The sequence below is a fragment of the Nomascus leucogenys genome, chromosome 3 (assembly GCF_006542625.1).
Source record: "Nomascus leucogenys isolate Asia chromosome 3, Asia_NLE_v1, whole genome shotgun sequence".
Classification (NCBI taxonomy): Eukaryota; Metazoa; Chordata; class Mammalia; order Primates; family Hylobatidae; genus Nomascus; species Nomascus leucogenys.
In genome coordinates this window covers 135481050-135499374 of record NC_044383.1, presented here as the reverse complement: position 1 = coordinate 135499374, position 18325 = coordinate 135481050, and the positions used below count along the sequence as shown (strand labels likewise).

Here is an 18325-nt window from a genome sequence, read left to right as displayed (position 1 = left end):
CCTGTTACACAAGCCAGAGATCTTGAGTCATCTTTGATGCCTTCTTCTCTATCACTCCCATATCCAATCAGTCATTGAGTTCTGGAGATTTGACCTTCTAAATAAATATCTCCAAGTTCACCTACTCTTCTCCCTCATCCACCACTATCAGCTTAGTCCGAGTCACCGTCAATTTTTGCTCTGTCGCCCAGGCTGGAGTGCAGTGGCACGATCTCGGCTCACTACAACCTCCGCCTCCCGGGTTCAAGCAATTCTCCTGCCTCAGCCCCCTGAGTAGCTGGGATTATAGGCACGCGCCACCACGCCTGGCTAATTTTTGTAGTTTTAGTAGAGACAAGGTTTCACCATGTTGGCCAGGATGGTCTCGATCTCCTGACCTCATGATCCACCTGCCTCGGCCTCACAAAGTGCTGGGATTACAGGTGTGAGCCACCGCGCCCGGCCTCAGATTGAGCTTTTTGAATCATCACATCACATCACCTCACATCACATCACATCACATCACATCACATCACATCACAATCTACTTCCAATCTTAAAATCCTTCCATGGCTTTTTAATTCCTCTTAGGAGGAAGAAAGGAATCTTCCATAATGTCTGCAAGGCCCTGCCTGATCTCACACCACTCTCTCCTTATTGCCTCCATTGAAGTCTTCTGTGGAATTTGAGGGGCATTGGCCTCCTTGCTTGGACTTGGGAAACCCAATAACACATTTACAACCATCTCTCAGGGTGAGAATGATTCTGTAGATGGCTACTCCTATCTGTCTTATGTTGATCTTTCTTAGCTTCAGTTAAAGAGAGGGTCTTGTCTGTTAGTCCTCAGAATGTATTCTTGGAGCCGTATTAGTCAGGATTCTCTGGAGGGAAGAACTAATAGGCTAGATGTATATATGAAGGGGAGTTTATTAAGGAGTAGTGACTCACACAGTCACAAGGCGAAGTCCCATAATAGGCCATCTGCAAACTGAGGAGCAAGGAAGCCAGTCCAAGGCCCAAAACCTCAAAAGTAGGGAAGCCGACAGTGCAGCCTTCAGTCTGTGGGCAAAGGCCTGAGAGCCCCTGGCAAACTCCCGGTGTAAATCCAACAGTCCAAAAGCTGAAGAACTTGGAGTCTGATGTTCGAGGGCAGGAAGCATCTAGCATGGGCGGAAAATGAAGGCCAGAAGACTCGGCAAGTCCGCTCATTCTGCTTTCTTCTGCCTGCTTTGTTCTAGCCATGCTGGCAGCTGATTAGGTGGTGCCCACCCAGACTGAGGGAGGGTTGGCCTCTCCCAGTTCACTGACTCAAATATTAATCTCTTTTTGCAACACCCTCACAGACACACCCAGGAACAATACTTTGCATTCTTTAATCCAATCAAGTTGACACTCAATATTAGCTATAACAGAGCCCAAGACCCTCTACATACCTATCACAAGCTATGTGGTTCTTGTTAATGGTTATTATTTGTGAATGAAAGAATGAACTATCTTTAAAGTGTAGATATTTTCTTGTGTGTGTGTTTGTTGTTGTTGTTGTTGTTGTTGTTGTTGAGACAGTCTCCCTCTGTTGCCCAGGCTGGAGTGCAGTGGTGGAATTGCAGCTCACTGAATCCTCCATCTTTCAGGTTCAAGTGATTTTCCTGCCCCAGCCTCCAGTGTAGCTGGGATTGCAGGTGTGCACCACTACACCTGGGTAATTTTTGTATTTTTCATAGAGATGGAGTTTCACCATGTTGGCCAAGCTTGTCTCAAACTCCTGACCTCAAGTGATCTGCCCACCTCGGCCTCCCAAAGTGTTGGGATTACGGGCGTGAGCCACCACTCCTGGCCTAAAATGTAGATTTTCCTGGTTCCCTCTTGATTATAAGACTGTGATCCAGGATAGTCACAGGGGAATCACTCTTAGGAACACTTGCTGTGTCTCTACAGATTTCTTTGTTTTCCCATTGTAGCCATGGGAATAAAGAAACCTTCTCTTGCCGGGGAATCAAGCTGGCTGTGGACTGGTTCAGGGACAGAGGACACACCTACATCAAAGTTTTTGTTCCATCCTGGAGGAAGGACCCACCAAGAGCTGACACCCCTATCAGAGGTATGCTGGAGCAGATGTATGCTCAAGAGGTACTGGACACGTTTCCTTGGTGCACTTCTAACATCGATAGTCAAATATCTACTTAGTTGTTTGTTTAATGATGTTTGTCTTCGTCACTGCGCTATATAAGCTCCATGAAGGCACCGATTATGACTGTTCAATGCCATAGCCCTAGCACCTAGCACCTAGCACCTAGCACCTAGCCTAACACCTGGTATTCAATAAATAGTTCAAAATTAGGTGTTCAATAAACAGTTGTTGAGTAGATGAATGAATAAATTACTCTTTTGGTGTGTTAAGTTATCAAAATAATTGTGTCTGACAGCTTTTAACACCTGAAGAGACACTGGATCTGTATTCCACTTCTAATAGTTTATAGGATTTGAAAGAGACATTTATTTGGTCAGGTAGTATTTATTTACCGAATACTTCATCTAATCTCTTTATTTAAAAAGAAGAAGAAAACTGAGATCCAGGGAATTCTTCTTCTTTTTTTTTTTTTTTTTTTTGAGACGGAATCTTGCTCTTTCACCAAGCTGGAGTGCAGTGGCACGATCTCGGCTCACTGCAACCTCCTCCTCCTGGGTTCAAGTGATTCTCCTGCCTCAGCATCCCGAGTAGCTGGGATTACACACATGTGCCACCACACCCAACTAATTTTTATATTTTTAGTAGAGATGGAGTTTCACCATGTTGGCCAGGATGGTTCCAATCTCTTGACTTCATGATCCACCCGCCTCGAACTCCCAAAGTGCTGGGATTACAGGCGAGAGCCACCTCACCCGGCCTCTTCATTTTTAATTCTTCAATCAGCCAGGAATATTTTAAGCTACAAATATTAGAATACTGTGGTTTTATTATTTATTTATTTAGTTTTGAGATGGAGTCTCACTATGGTTCATTGCAGACTTGCTCTCCCCTGGTTCAGGAGATCCTCCTACCTTAGCCTCTTCAGTAGCTGGGACTATAGGTGCACATCACCACACCCAGCTAGTTTCTTTCTTTCTTTCTTCTTTTTTTTTTTGACATGGAATTTCACTCTTGTCGCCCAGGCCATAGTACAATGGCACAATCTCGGCTCACTGCAACCTCTGCCTCTCAGGTTCAAGAGATTCTCCTGCTTCAGCCTCCTGAGTAGCTGGGACTACAGGCGCATGCCCCCACAGCCAGCTAATTTTTGTATTTTTATTAGAGATGGGGTTTCATCATGTTGGCTGGTCTTGAACACCTGACCTCAGGTGATCCACCCGCCTCTGCCTCCCAGAGTGCTGGGATTACATGTGTGAGCCACCGCACCCGGCCCTAGCTAGTTTTTGTTTTTTGTAGAGACGGGGTTTCGCCATGTTGCTCAGGCTGGTCTTTAACTTCTGGACCCAAGCCATCCCTCTGCCTCGGCCTCCCAAAGTGCTAGGATTACTGGCATGAGCCACCAGGCACGGTCAGAACACTGTGGTTTAAATAAACAGGGTCTTGTTTGTTGTTTGGCTTCTTATACAGGTTGAGTATCCCTTATCTGAAATACTTGGGACCAGAAGTGTTTTGAATTTCTGAATATTTTCATTATGCTTACTGGCTGAGCATTCCTAATCCAAAAATCCCAAATCCGAAATGCTCCAGTGAGTATTTGCTTTGAACATCATGTTGGTCGGATTTTTGGATTAGGGATGCTCACCTGTGAGAAGAGATCAGCTGCAAAGCTCTTTATTATTATGATCAAGTGTTATGTGCTGTACATAATTGTACATGCTAGACTTTTACACAACTGGAAGCACAGAAGAGTGTTTCCACCAGCATCACCTCAGACACGTGAGTCATGTGTCACACTACAAGGTCAGGATGGCTATGGTGATAGGAATTTTTCAACTCTGTTATAGTCTTATGGGACCACTGTCACACACGTGGTCTGAAACATTGTTAGGCAGTGCGTGACTGTATATCTGTGCAGTTGCCATGGGTTTTCTCTCCTAGTATGAGAACTTCTCCCTGAATGGCAGTGCGGACCATTTGTGTTGACTGGCAGTTTTCACTTTAGTATACCTGGCATGGAGCAGGCAGGCAGCCTGGCGCCTCTGCCCACCACTTATTCCAATGGCAGAATGATGATGGTTTTATTCTAGGAGGTCAACAGCCTCAATGGGAGGCTTCCTCCTTCCTAGTTGTAGCTTCACTTTCTTTATAGGGATAGGGATGGGAAATGAGTGGAGGTCCATGCTCCTGGGAGCAGCTGCCAGGGAGTAGCTCAGCTCACCTGTTAGTTAGTCATCCTGATTTTGCCCGACTTCCACTCCATCTCCACCACCCGGAGTGCTCCAAGACTACAGGGCAATGGCTCCCACCTCCACTCCAGCCTTCTGTGCACATTCTGGGCTGTGATTCCCTCCATGCTGCACAATCAATACGATCCTTTCTGCTTTCTGTCTTCCTAAAGTGTGTCAAAATCCTGGATTTGCTGCTGTCCGCAAACCTACTTTTAACATGATTATAGATCTCCCCCCACCTTTCATTACGTTGGAACTATGAGAAGGAGGGAATGTAAATACTTGTGTTCAGTTCCCTGTCATGAACTTGTTGTCCTGAATTATTCTTTATGGTCTGAATGTGAAGAATGGTGAATTTCAACAGTAGTATAATACTTAAATATAATGTGGGAAAAAGTAGAGAAATTACTTTGGGATAGGGAAGGAATTTTTAAATAAGCCACGACAAGTGCAAACTTATGAAGAAAGATGAATACATTTGACTATACTAAAAGCTTTTATTCATTAACAGATACCACAAAAACAAAAAAGTGGAAAGACAAGCCTCAAACTGGGGTGAGGGTGTGGGGGCGGGTTATATATCACACATTACTGATGAAGGATTACTGCCTAGATCCTGAGAGAACTTCTCCAAATCAATGAGACAAAGACAATGAATCAACAGAAAGATGGGCTAAAGCATGAATAAGCTGTTTACAGAAAAGAAAACATATACGGCCATATAAATATACAAACATATGAAAAGATGCTCAATCTCATTAGCAACCAGAGAAATGCAAAATAAAACCACAGTAGGAGGCCATTTTGTGCCCACCAGATTGGCAAACATTCAAAAGCCTGAAAATGCCAGTTTCGGCAAGGTTGTCTTGTGTGCTGTGTTGGGTATGTAACTTGGCATCACCACTCTGGAAAGCAATTTGGCATTACCTTGTAAAGTTCCTTCCATACAGCTCAGCCATATTCACTCTTGGAGATATACCCTGAAGAGGCCTGTGTCTCTTCTGTGCCAGGGACTTAAATGCAAGACTAATAGTGATGAACATATGACACAACCAAACCTCACAAACACAATGATGAACGAAAAAGACAAGCTGCTTAAGTATATGTATAGTATATGATTCCATTTGTGTCAAGTCTAACATGTAACCACACTGAAAATTATCCTCAATGGGGCATGGTGACTCATGCCTGTAATCCCAGCACTTTGGGAAGCTGAGGTGGGTGATGCTTGAGTCTAGAAGCTTGAGACCAGCTTGGGCAACATGGCGAATCCCCATCTTTACAAAAAATACAGAAATTTGCTGAGCGTGGTGATGCATGCCTGTAGTCCTAGCTACACGGGAGGCTGAGGTAAGAGGATCACCTGAGCCTGCAGGGTAGAAGCAGCAGTGAGCCATGATTGTGCTACTGCACTCCAGCCTGGTGACACAGTGAGATCTTGTCTCAAAAAAAAAAAAAAAAAAAAAGAGAAAGAAAGAAAATGGTTCTCATAATCTGCATTTTTAAAACTAAAAGCAAGGAAATTATAAACATGGAGTTCTAAAACTAGGGTTGTCCTAAGGGCTTAAGGGGAATGGAGAGGATTGCAGACTGAGGGGGCAGAGGGGACTTCCAAACATGAGCCACCTCCTATTTCTCAAAGGAGGTGCTAGATATGTGGCGTCTTTATTTTTGTTCTTTGTACCATAGCTGCATTATGCACCTTTTAAAAATCAGCCAACAGTGTCATATGGGAAAGGACTTAAACTTGAGGGACCTGAATAATTATTACATGTCAAACGGATTTTTTTTTTCCTGCATGTCTCCAAAGGCAAAATTCAGATCAAACAGCTGATCTGCATCTCTCCTGAGATGCAGATTTTAGCCTCTGATAAGAAAGGCCTTGTAATGTTTGTACCATCTGGTACATGTTTACCTCTTGACTGGTTTTTGCAAGAACTCACACTCACTTGAGCTCTGTCTACTCAGACACTCTGAGACAGGAAGAGGAGGTGCTCCTATCTTCATTTTATAAATGTAAAACTGGATGGACATTCAACCGGGGTGAAGTACCCAGGAACTGGAGCCCAGCCCAGACTCCAGGCTGGATTCCTAGTCCCTGAGCTTTCTATGATGTTCTTGAGTCCCTGTATCTGTCAGTGATGGGGTGCTCCATCCCAAAGGTGTCCCAGGCAGGTTCCTGGATGGTGGGAGAAGATGGACCTCTGGCTCCCAGCTAGGGTCCTATGCAGGGCTTTCCGGGTGGATGCAAGGCTCCCCGTCATGCTGAAGGCATCACCAAGGTCTGGGTTAATACACGAATGTCTTTCTCCAGGAGGCCCCTGTGCCGGCTGCGGTAGGGGCATTGTGGCATGGAACTCCCAAAAGGACAAGGGCTGTGGCCAAACCCTTCCTTCTGAAGTGACTCTCCCTTGTAGAGTACCGCTTTCTGGACTCCTGTCAAGATGTGGGCAGGACGGAAGCCACGCGCCTGCCCCCTTGACCTGGGGCTTCAGGCAAATTCAGTGAAATTGAGTGAAAGGAGCGAAAGCTATGGCGGGAAAAACTAGTGTTTTTTCCCCGCTCCCCTCAAAACCTCCCTGGCCCTCATCTGACCGGCCCGGGAAGCGGGTGGCCTCGCGTTGGGGGTGGTTCTCAGGCGCAGTGCCCTTGGGCCCTCACCCGCGTCTCCGTCGCCCGCCCTCAGAGCAGCACGTGCTGGCGGAGCTGGAGCGGCAGGCAGTGCTGGTGTACACGCCGTCCCGCAAGGTGCACGGCAAGCGCCTGGTCTGCTACGACGACCGCTACATCGTGAAGGTGGCCTACGAGCAGGACGGCGTCATCGTCTCCAATGACAACTACCGGGACCTGCAGAGCGAGAACCCCGAGTGGAAGTGGTTCATTGAGCAGAGGCTGCTCATGTTCTCCTTCGTCAACGACCGGTATGTCCGGCTGGGGTCCTGACACCCTGTGGGGGGGCGGCGGTGGGGGGGGGAGGGAGGCGGGGGCGGGGCAGTGGCCACGCCTGCTTCCAGGTGGCGGGGCTTGGGGTCACCCGGTCACCCAGCCCCTCAGACCGAGCTCCCCCAGGTCCGCATTCTCGGCGGGCACGTCCCCAATAGGCGGGCTGCTTTGCTCTGACCTTGCTGTTCCTGGGGCCACATCTGACACGCCACAGGGAAGCCCAAGAGGTGGGCCAAGCATGCAAGCATGTGTTTAGGGCACCACTAACTTAAAAAAACAGAATTGCATACTTCAGAATATTGAAATAGTCATCATGGAAAAGATTGGTACTTTGTTGTATTGCCTTTCACTTATTTCAGGTTTTTGTATTTTATTTTATTTATTTTATTTTATATTCTATTTTATTTTATTATTTTATTTTTTGAGAAGGAGTCTTGCTCCGTCACCCAGGCTGGAGTGCAGTGGCTCAATCTTGGCTCACTGCAAACTCTGCCTCCTGGATTCAAGCGATTCTCCTGCCTCATCCTCCCGAGCAGCTGGGATTACAGGCACGCACCACCATGCCTGGCTAATTTTTTGTATTTTTAGTAGAGATACAGTTTCACCGTGTTAGCCAGATGGTCTCGATCTCCTGACCTTGTGATCTGTCCACCTCGGCTTCCCAAAGTGCTGGGATTACAGGCGTGAGCCACCGTGCCCGGCTGTCTTTTTTTTTTTTTTTTTTTTTTTTTTTTACAAAAGTTTTGCATTACATATGGAAGTGGGCAACAGATTTTTTTTTTTTTCTTAGACAGGGTCTTGCTCTATTGCCCAGGTTGGAGTGCAGTGGCATGATCACAGCTCACTGCAGCCTTGAACACCTGGGCTCAAGTGATCCTCCTGCCTCAGCCTCCCAAAGTGTTGAGATTTTAGGTGTGAGCCACTGAGCCTGGCCCAGAATCTTTTCTTTTGGGCTGTAAAGATCTCCCCCTGCCTGGCCCTGACTCTGGGTTGAAATGTTCAAGAGAACCTGGCTGGTTCATGTAGCCCTGAAATAGGCCCCTTGGGTCAGTTCATCCCAGACCAACTGGCTATGGCTGGGGGCAGAGAGGGACACCAGGGCCACAGGCACAAACCGCTCAGCAAGTGGTGAGGGCAGACACTGGCAAGGTGGATGAGGGTCAGAGCAGTGTGTGACAGAGCACAGCCAGCTGGGCTGTTGCTCCCATTTCCATTTCCGTTCCAGGCAGTGTTAGCTTGGCCCTCATTCTGGGCTCTCTGACTGACTTTTTGGAACGTGGTTTTAGGCAAACTCCTCAGCTCTGTGAAGGCAGGGGCTGTATCTGTCTTACGTGCGGTGTCTCCAGCATGCCTGGCCCACAGGTGTGCAGTAACTAGTTGTAAAGGAATGATTGAGTGAATGGCCATGGCCGGTGAAGGGTTGATGGGGAGAGAGGTCTGGGCTTAGGCTGCTTGCACAAGGCTGAGCGATTCCGGACCCAGGGACACAGTGTGGTGTTTGAGAAAGGACTAGGGCTTTGGAGAGGGCAGGTGAGGTTTCCATCTGAGGCCCTGCCACTTACTGGCTGGGAGTCAAGGGGGAACCACTCAACCTCTCTGAGCTGAATGTTCTTCACCTTGAAAAGGGATTAATAATGTCACCTCTGAGATCATTGTGAGGACTAGAGAGAATTGTGCCCCAGAAGTGGTAGCACCTATTCCCAGGACATGGTGCACCAGGGGGTACTGTGGTCCCCATGGCCAACTGCTCCTGCAGCCGTGGAGGTGGAGGGCCAGAGGCATGGCAGCAGTGCCCTGCAGGAGCCCCCATTGTCATTTCCAGCTACAAAAGGCCAGCGGCTCTCACTGTCCGTCTGTGGCCTGGAGGAATCTGGCTAGTCTGGTAACTATGGGCTCCAGAAATCCTCACTGAGCTCTCAGGGACATGGCTGTCTCTGGCCTGATGACAGCCTGGGGCCAGAGCCAAGTCCTTTTGATGCACTGGCCTCCGTTAAGGGCCTGCCAGGAGGCAGGGCCTGCCGCCTGCTTGTGAGCGAGGGCGCCTGCCCTGGTGCCCCAGGCACGTCCACAGGGCCCTCTTGGCACAGCTCCTGCTCCTAAGAGAGCAGGAGAGGAAGTCTTTGGGAACTTTTAATAACCACAGTGGGTGGTTCCCCAGATTCTTGGTCAAGACCCAACTCTGAGAAGCTGGCTGTGCAGCTGGGAGCTGAGCTGTGGAGGCCACACAGGGCCGGGGATCACCCAGCTCTCTGCAGAGTGGGACTTCAGCATGACTCTGGACTCTTAGGGGGACAGCAACCCATAAAACATCTCCTCCTTGATTTAGAATCCCAACCTCTCTACAGAATCTTTGTATGACCTGGATGGAAGTGGCCTTGGGAACAAAAGTATTTACACAAAAAGTGGACCTCACTTAGTGAGGGGCGTTTTCCTTCTGAGGAATTGGGTTTTCCCTGTTGAACTCTGAGCATGCATTCCCTTCCTCATTAGGGCTCCATGCCAGGGAGGAGAGAAGGGCAGGTCAGGGGCAGGGCAGCCATGGAAACTGAGACCAGACCCTGTGCCCCCAGGGTGCGCAGAGGAGGAGGTTAAGTCTTCGAGGTGGCTGTATGTGCAGGCAGCACCTGGGATCCACTTCCTCACTGATTCAAACTCCCTGTTCCTATTGAACCTCTTTGCCTGAAGGTTCACAGCCCAGAGCTGTGTTTGGCACGGGGTGAAACACAGGAGAAATGGGACCTAAGCCTCAAGGAGCTCATACAACTCTGAAACCTTCTGGAAATGTTTTTTTTTTGTTTGTTTGTTTGTTTAGATATAGAGTCTAGCTCTATTGCCCAGGCTGGACTCCTGGGCTCCAGGGATCCTCCCTCCTCAGCTTTTCTAGTAGCTGGAACTACAGGCGTATGACACCACTCCTGGCTTTTCTGGAGCTGTTAACCTCATAGAGGTTTCTAACCTTTTGTTGAGGACAGTGGGAAGCCAGAGGAGCCCTTAGGGCAATTATACTTTCATTTTCCTGGATAAAAATCACCTGGGAAGTTCTTTTTTTTTTTTTGGAGAAGGAGTCTCGCTCTGTTGTCCAGGCTGGAGTGCAGTAGCGCGATCTCGGCTCACTGCAAGCTCCGCCTCCTGGGTTCAAGCAATTCTCCTGCCTCAGCCTCCCCGGTAGCTGGGACTACAGGTGCCCGCCACCATGCCCAGCTAATTTTTGTGTATTTTTTAGTAGAGATGAGGTTTCACCATGTTGCTCAGGCTGGTTTTGAATTCCTGAGCTCAGGCAATCTGCCCACCTCAGCCTCCCAAGGGGAAGTTCTTAAAATACAGATGCCTGAACAACTTCAGATTCTGATGAAGCAGGTCTTGTGTGAAGCTCGGAGGCTGCAATTTTTTTTTTTTTTTTTTTGAAGCAGGATCTCTCACTCTGTCACTGGGGCTGGAGTGCAGTGGCACAATCATGACTCACTGCAGCCTCCATCTCCCAGGCTCAGCCATCCTCCCACCTCAGCCTCCCAAGTAGCTGGGGCTAAAGACATTCACCAGAACACCTGGCTAATTTTCTTTCTTTCTTTTTTTTTAAATTTTCTGTAGAGACAAGGTTTCACTATGTTGCCCAGGCTGGTCTTGAACTCCTGAGCTCAAGGGATCTTTCTGCCTCAGCTTCCCAAAGTGTTGGGATTACCCATGTGAACCACTGCACTCAGATGACTGCACTTTTAAGTTGCTAGGTGATTCTGACACTGCTGGCTTGAACCACAGCAGGAGAAACACCCAAAGAGGGCCAGAGCTGTGCTGTGTGCTCTGTGTGGGGTTCAGTGTGAAGGGAAGGTTTTGCTTTAAGATGCTGTGACATCCCGCTGGGTGATGGTGGGCCCGGGGCCGAATGCTTCCTGGTGCTTTCGGGGAACTTGGGCCTGCTCCCTTTGTACAGGTGCTGGTGGCAAATCCCAGGTGGTCTTGCTGTTGCCCCTGTGCTTATTTTCCAGGTTCATGCCTCCTGATGACCCCCTGGGCCGCCATGGACCCTCCCTGAGCAACTTCCTGAGCAGGAAGCCGAAGCCCCCAGAGCCATCCTGGCAGCATTGTCCCTATGGTGGGTAGTGCCCAGTGCTTTGCGGGCCATGTTCAGGGTCCTGTGTGGGGGCAGTACAGGAGCACAGTCAAAAAGCACTGGCCTGGTGCTCAGCAGCCTGGGCTCTTGCCCAAATTCTGCCCTCCAGCTGTGCCACCTGGAGAGTTAACTTTCCTGACAGGGTTATTGTAGAACTGACATCCTGGCTGGTGATTTCATGGGAGCCAGGGTCCCATGCCAGGGTCGGATGCAGGGGTCATGCACACAGCAAAGCTGTGTCTGAGAAGCCGGGAGGCTGGACACAAACCCAGCTGTGGGTCTCAGTCCCTTCACCTGGCCCCTGGCAGCTTCTGTCCTCACCCTACCCTGCTCTCCACCCCTCCACCTTATGGACTTTGGTCACTGCTATCCGTGAAGAGTTAAGAATTTTATCCCAGCACCCTGGGGGATGCCAGCCTTCTAGCCAGCTCCTTCACTGACTTGCTTCGCCAAGTTATTTGATGTTTCCAAGTTCAGTAAAGACTTGGGCGACAGTCAATCATTTCTTGTTAGAATTAGGTGACCATACATACATTCAGGCTGACTCCTCCTTCCCCCTTCTTTCACTCTCAGAAGCCCTGGGTTTGGATGGTAACACTTGACTATTTGTTCACGACTCTGTTAGAACAGCGTGCAGGGTGAGGGCAAGCGTTAGCACAGCGAACAGGGAGAACAGTGGGAACTGAGGCGGCACTGCAGGCGCAGTCCTATGTCCCGAGCACCCACTCCCTACCGCCCTCTCCCTAAGCCTGGCCCTATCCACAGGGTCCCTGGGGAATTGGAGGCTGAAAGGCTTTGAATCCAGAGATTTGGTCTTAGACCCTGGTCAAAGGGACCTGGGAACGACACTCCTCTGCATACCCTGGGATGAGTGTGCCGAGTGCCCCCTCACCCAGGCCGCCCGCGCCTCCCGGGCACTTCTCCCCACCTCGGCCCCGCGCCCAGATCCTGAGGCGTTTCCAGGGAGCTAAGTCTGCGGAGTCCGCGGCGGCCTGGGAGCCTACTTGGAGGAATCTCCACGGAGCGGCCGCGGGCCGGCACTCCCCGGATGCACCAGGCACCACCGCCCCTCCGGGCCACCGGCCTCACGCCGCGCCCTCTCTGCTCCCGCCCCTTTCAGGCAAGAAATGCACCTACGGCATCAAGTGCAAGTTCTACCACCCGGAGAGGCCGCACCACGCGCAGCTGGCAGTGGCCGACGAGCTCCGCGCCAAGACAGGGGCCCGGCCTGGCGCGGGCGCCGAGGAGCAGCGGCCACCGAGAGCCCCAGGCGGCTCCGCAGGAGCCCGGGCGGTCCCCCGGGAGCCAGTTGCGCACAGCCTCCCGCCGGCGCGGGGGTCCCCGGACCTGGCCGCCCTGCAAGGGAGCTTCTCTCGGCTGGCCTTCAGCGACGACACGGGGCCCCTCGGGCCGCCTCTCCCCGGCCCTGCCTGCAGCCTCACGCCCCGACTGGGCGGGCCCGACTGGGTGTCCGCGGGCGGCCGGGTGCCAGGCCCGCTCGGCCTCCCTAGCCTGGAGAGCCAGTTCTCCCCGGGCGACCTCCCGCCTCCGCCCGGCCTGCAACTCCAGCCGCGGGGCGAACACCGCCCTAGGGACCTGCTCGGCGCCTTGCTTTCCCCGCGCAGGCCGCCCGACGACCCGTGGGCCCGTCCACCCCGCTCCGACCGCTTCCCTGGGCGCTCCGCCTGGGCGGAGCCGGCCTGGGGCGACGGCGCCACTGGGGGACTTTCAGGGTACGCGGCCGAGGACGACGAGGGGGACGCGCGCGCCCGGGCTCGCATCGCGCTCTACAGCGTCTTCCCGCGCCACCAGGTGGACCCCGTGATGGCCGCGTTCCCGGAGCTCTCCGACCTCGCCAGGCTCATCCTCCTGGTGCAGAGATCCCAGAGCGCGGGGGCGCCCCTGGGCAAGCCCTAAGGGACCACCACGCCCTTACAGGGAATGGCCCAGCCTCGCCTTGCATCTTGGACGGGTGGACCTGTGGTTGCCAGCCTGGACCTGAGTGGGCCCATCGTGGCGCCCCCTTTTCTTTAAAGATGGTCAGGGAAGCCTGCTTGCTCCTCCTGAGCGGGGTTGTGGGGACCTGGTGGCACTTGGTGATCCTCACTGAGGCCGGGGCCTGCTGCGGGGAGGTCCACCCACTTCCGTGGAGGGAATGATTTTCCATGTGCACGGAGACTGCAGGTCCAAGCTGCAGTAGAATCCGCAAGTGGGTCACAAAATCAATTTAGTGGGTCACCACCACAAACACAGAGGACTGCGACAGGTCAGAGTGCACCCTGTACAATCAGGCTGAGTCTGAACTCTTGTTACCTATCCTGTGTCCCTACCCCCTTGGCAGCCACGTAACTAACCTCAATGTGGGTCGTTGTCAGAAGTTTAGAAAAGACTGTGAATGGTCTTGAATTTAATTGCATCAGGTAATGTTTGAAATACGTAGTCAGGTGGCCAGGGGAGGTTTGCTATCTGGAAGTTTTCATGTTAGCTATTGCTAACCGCACCCGCAAGGGGAGCCCAGCCTCCAGATGTGGGCTCAGCTGTGCTCTGAATTGTGTGGCTGTGCCATGCTGGGGACAAGTGGCAGGAGCGCTTTGTCCCAGGGCCGCCTTCTGGGGCCTTCACCCGCCTTCACACACATACCCCCACCACACAAATGTACACACACACACACGCAGTTTCTCTTACATGTATGTGCTCACACACACCACACAGACACATACCGTTTGGCTCAGGGTTAAGTATCTCCAATTTTTTTTTAGCCATCCATCATGGCAGTTTCCAGAATAGGCTTTCTACTGTACCAGCTGAGCTGCCTTCTTTTACTTCTTCTTCTTCTTTTCTTAAACAGAGTCTCAGCCCGGCACGGTGGCTTATGCCTGTAATCCCAGCACTTTGGGAGGCTGAGGCGGGCAGATCACTTGAGGTCAGAAGTTCGAGACCAGCCTGGCCAACATGGTGAAACCCTCTCTCTACTAAAAATACAAAAATTTAGCCAGGCATGGTGGCACACACCTGTAGTTCCAGCTACTCAGGAAGCTGAAGCAGGAGAATCGCTTGAACCCAGGAGGTGGAGGTTGCAGTGAGTTGAGATCATGCCACTGCACTCCAGCCTGGGCGGCAGAGCAAGACTACGTCTTAAAAAAAAAAAAAGACAGAGTCTCACTCTGTCACTCTGTCTGGAGTATAGTAGTGTGATCTTAGCTCACTGCAGCCTCAAACTCCTGGACTCAAGCGATCCTCCTGCCTCAGCCTCCTGAGTAATTGGGACTGTAAACATGATAACCACACTTCACAGTTAAACTGGGGCTGGGTGAGTCAGGACTTTTGCTCTGAAATCTACAGGTGGGTCAGCAGAAAGCTGACATGCGCTCAGTCAGAGTTTATTGCCATCTTCCTGGTGCCATTTCTTCCAGCCAGCTACAGCTCTGGGTTTGAGGAGAAAGGGTCTACTCATTTACAATGGCTAAGAAGTGAGATTGTGCTGCCAGAGTGCTGACCCCCGAATCCTCAGGGGGCCCTGGCCTCTCCTGGCAGCATCCACCCATTCTGGTTACCATGCCAGCCCTCCAGACTATGGCTTATTTGTTCACTAGAGGGCTCGGTAGCTTGGCAGTTTGGGGAAAGCAGGAGGCACTTCCCAGGGGAAGACCAGAGAAGACCAGCCCCCAGCTCCACAAACTTCCTGCAGCCTGCTGGTGCAGAGGGAACTCTTGCCAGTTTACTACCAGATTTCATGAGATGTTGGCAGGCCTGGGGGGCACCTCAGGGAGAGTGCGTTCCCAGCCCTTTCATTCATGGTAAATGACACCCCTGGGGCATACAGTGATGTTAGGTTTTTCTCCGAGACTTCTTTGATCTTTTAAAACCAGATTATTAGCATGGATTGAGCCAGAGCTGTCTCTCACCCCCTTTTTCCAAAGAGGATGGTGCACCCACAATTTTACCGTAACATATTGGGATCTCAGGCCTGAAGATGGCCCACTCTTTGTAAATAAGTTGGATTTTCCTCATGATATGTGTGGGGTTTTTTTTGTGGGGGGAGAGGGCAGGGTTCCGCTCTGTCATCTGTCACCCAGGCTGGAGTGCAGTAGTGCAATCAGGGCTCACTGCAGCTTTGACTTCCCAGGCTCAAGCAATCCTTGTGCCTCAGCCTCCTGAGTAGCTGGGACTACAGTTGCGCCACCACGTCCAGCTAAGTTTTTCTATTTTTTTGTAGAGACCCAAAGCGTTGGGATTACAGGCATGAGCCACCGCAAGGGGCCTTTATTTTTTTAATTATGATTTTTATTATTATTATTATTTTTGAAACGGAGTCTCGCTCTGTCACCCAGACTGGAGTGCAGTGGCGCAATCTTGGCTCACTACATGCTCTGCCGCCTCCCGGGTTCACGCCATTCTCCTGCCTCAGCCTCCCAGGTAGCTGGGACTACAGGTGCCTGCCACCATGTCCGGCTAACTTTTTGTATTTTTAGTAGAGACGGGGTTTCACCGTGTTGGCCAGGATGGTCTCGATTTCCTGACCTTGTGATCCGCCCGCCTCAGCCTCCCAAAGTGCTGGGATTACAGGTGTGAGCCACCGCGCCGGGCCCTGGGCCTTTATTTTTATTTTTAACCTTTTGACAAGACATGCTTTCTATTAGAGCTGCTTTTTGTCTCCCTGGTTCGGTTTCCTGGTGTAGAATCATTGTGTTGCTGATTTTTCAGTTGAAAATGTTTAAACTGCTTCCTTTGAGAACAAGTTTGAGTTTTAGTAAGCTGTAAAGCTATTTTATTTGATTCACTGTGAATAAGACACGTACAAAAAAGAAAGTAAAAACACAGCACATTTCAAGTGTAATCCCCTTTGGAATTTTTCCAAAGTCTTAGTATATGTCTTTGTGACACAAAAACATAGATGGGACAGGTAAATGAAATGTTCCTAGTTGCATAGCTGTTACCATGCTTCAAAAATAAATCATTTTTACCACACCTGGATTCTTTATTGTCAAATTGTCTATTAGTTTCTCCTACTGGCTTTCCCCCAGATTGGTCTGTTCTGTTAAAGATTGTGGGTGTGGAGTGGGCACGATGGCTCATGTCTGTAATCCCAGCACTTTGGCGGGCTTCATGAGTTCAGGAGTTCGAGACCAGCCTGGTCAACCTGGTGAGACCCCGTCTCTACTAAAAATACAAAAATTAGCTGGCCGTGGTGGCAGCTGCCTGTAATCGCAGTTGCTCGGGAGGCTGAGGCAGGAGAATCACTTGAACCCAGGAGGCAGGAGGTTGCAGCGAGCTGAGATTGTGCCACTGCACTCTGCACGCCAGCCTGGGCAACAGAGCGAGACTCTGTCTCAAAAAAAAAAAAAAAAAAAAAAAAAGTAGATGTGAAGAAGACTGATGTTGTGGCCAGTCTCAGCAGCTGCGGTTCCGTGTTGTTCCACCTGGGGGTATGTGAAGGGCTCAAATCCACCTTTTCCAGGAGAAGCAGTGAGGCCATGGCAAGGACCTCCCTTTGCTGGATGTGCAGCAGGCAGTTCCCAAGGACACAGGCTGCTTGCCCATTTCCTAGACTTCTAAAATCCTCATTACAGAACTATGAAGCCATCTCATAGAAGCCACTCTTCTTGTTTAAACCTGCAGCAGAGCTCTCGTAGACTGATCAAACCAGAGGCCGTTGCCGTCCTGGGTTTGCCCTGAGGCAGCCTTCCCAGAGGCCTCTGGAAGGGGGTTTGGGGCAGAACTGCAGAATGTCAGGGGTTGAGGAGTAGAAGCAAGACAAGCCACTGTAATTGGCATTCTTCCAAATAAAATGGATCCAGCTTTGGTTTGACATTGAGCTCAGCTGAGGAGCCATACCCCAGCTGCGGCTGGCATGGACACAGCTCAGATGAGGCCACAGAGGCTGTGGGCTTCCGGGGAAAAAGTCCACCTATGGGGTGGGGTGGGGAGAAGACCACAGAAGGCAGGGATGGGGGGAGGGAGGCATTAAGGTAAAGAAAACACAACATAGGAGTGATCGGGAGAGGGGTTCTGGGAACTGGAGCAATTCCTTGGAATCACAGATGGTACCAGGAGGGATTGCACAGAGCCGGGACCAGTGGCATAATCTGTGGGACTCTATGCAAAATCAAACTGCAAGGTTCCCTGTTCAAAACGTGTAACAATTTCAAGATGTCGGCAGAGCATGAAACCAAACATGGTTTCCTTCGAAGTGTAGGGCCCTGTGCGATGGCACAGGTCACATGCCCAGGAATCTAACCCTGCACGGAGTTACCTAAAAGATAAGCAAGAGAACATTCTCAGTGCCAAGAGTGTGTTCAGAACAAAACATTGACTGAAAGAAGTCAGAGGCCAAGATGCATGTGCTTCACAGCTAGAAAAGGCCATGGCATCGGAGCAGGTGCTGGTCCCCCAGCCTCTACCTGAGGGTTTGCTCGCTGCAGCCACCTAAGGACTAAGTGGGGGCTCCCTTGGCTTTCCCTGGAAGGGGCTAAAGGGGAGAAGTCAAGGGGCTTGGGCAAATCACACTCTGGATTGTCCACTTCCAAATGAGTGAGAGATGTCAGTCGAGGTAGCTCTAGAATTATACTAGTTTGTATTAGCCAAGGTTCTTGGCTACAAGTGTGATTCACAAAACCAAATGGCAGGAGGCCAGGGGTAGAAGGCAGCTGTGGAGTTGAGTGGAATTAGGGCCTCAAAACCCTGTCAGGACTCTTGTCTGTTTCCTTCTGCACCTGTTTCCTCCTGTTTATTCTCTCCTTCCAAGGTTTTTCCTGCACAATGAGAGCCATTCTCGTGGCCGGCTTAAGCACACATGTTTCCAACTAAAGGACTCAAGGAGACAGCCTCAGAAAGATCTTGGGGAAGGCTTCTGATTGGCCTGGCTTGGGTCACGTGCCCACCCTTGGACCAATCACTGTGGGATAAGGAAGTACTACAGTTGGTTCAGCCTGGATCTCA

The 18325-nt window shown here is 50.7% G+C and overlaps 1 protein-coding gene across 2 annotated transcripts in view; it reads left to right on the top strand.

The window, feature by feature from the left end:
- The window catches only part of ZC3H12D (zinc finger CCCH-type containing 12D), a 37376-nt gene extending 21025 nt beyond the window's left edge, over positions 1-16351 (top strand). The window contains exons 3-6 of one of the 2 annotated variants that reach the window (XM_030803768.1): positions 1938-2077; positions 7022-7256; positions 11262-11368; positions 12507-16351. In XM_030803768.1, coding sequence (XP_030659628.1) covers positions 1938-2077; positions 7022-7256; positions 11262-11368; positions 12507-13303 — 1279 coding nt within the window. In that variant the 3' untranslated portion in view covers positions 13304-16351. The remainder of the gene's footprint in view (positions 1-1937; positions 2078-7021; positions 7257-11261; positions 11369-12506) is intronic. The other variant, XM_030803777.1, reaches the window with a different exon arrangement.
- Positions 16352-18325: the final 1974 nt, after the last annotated feature.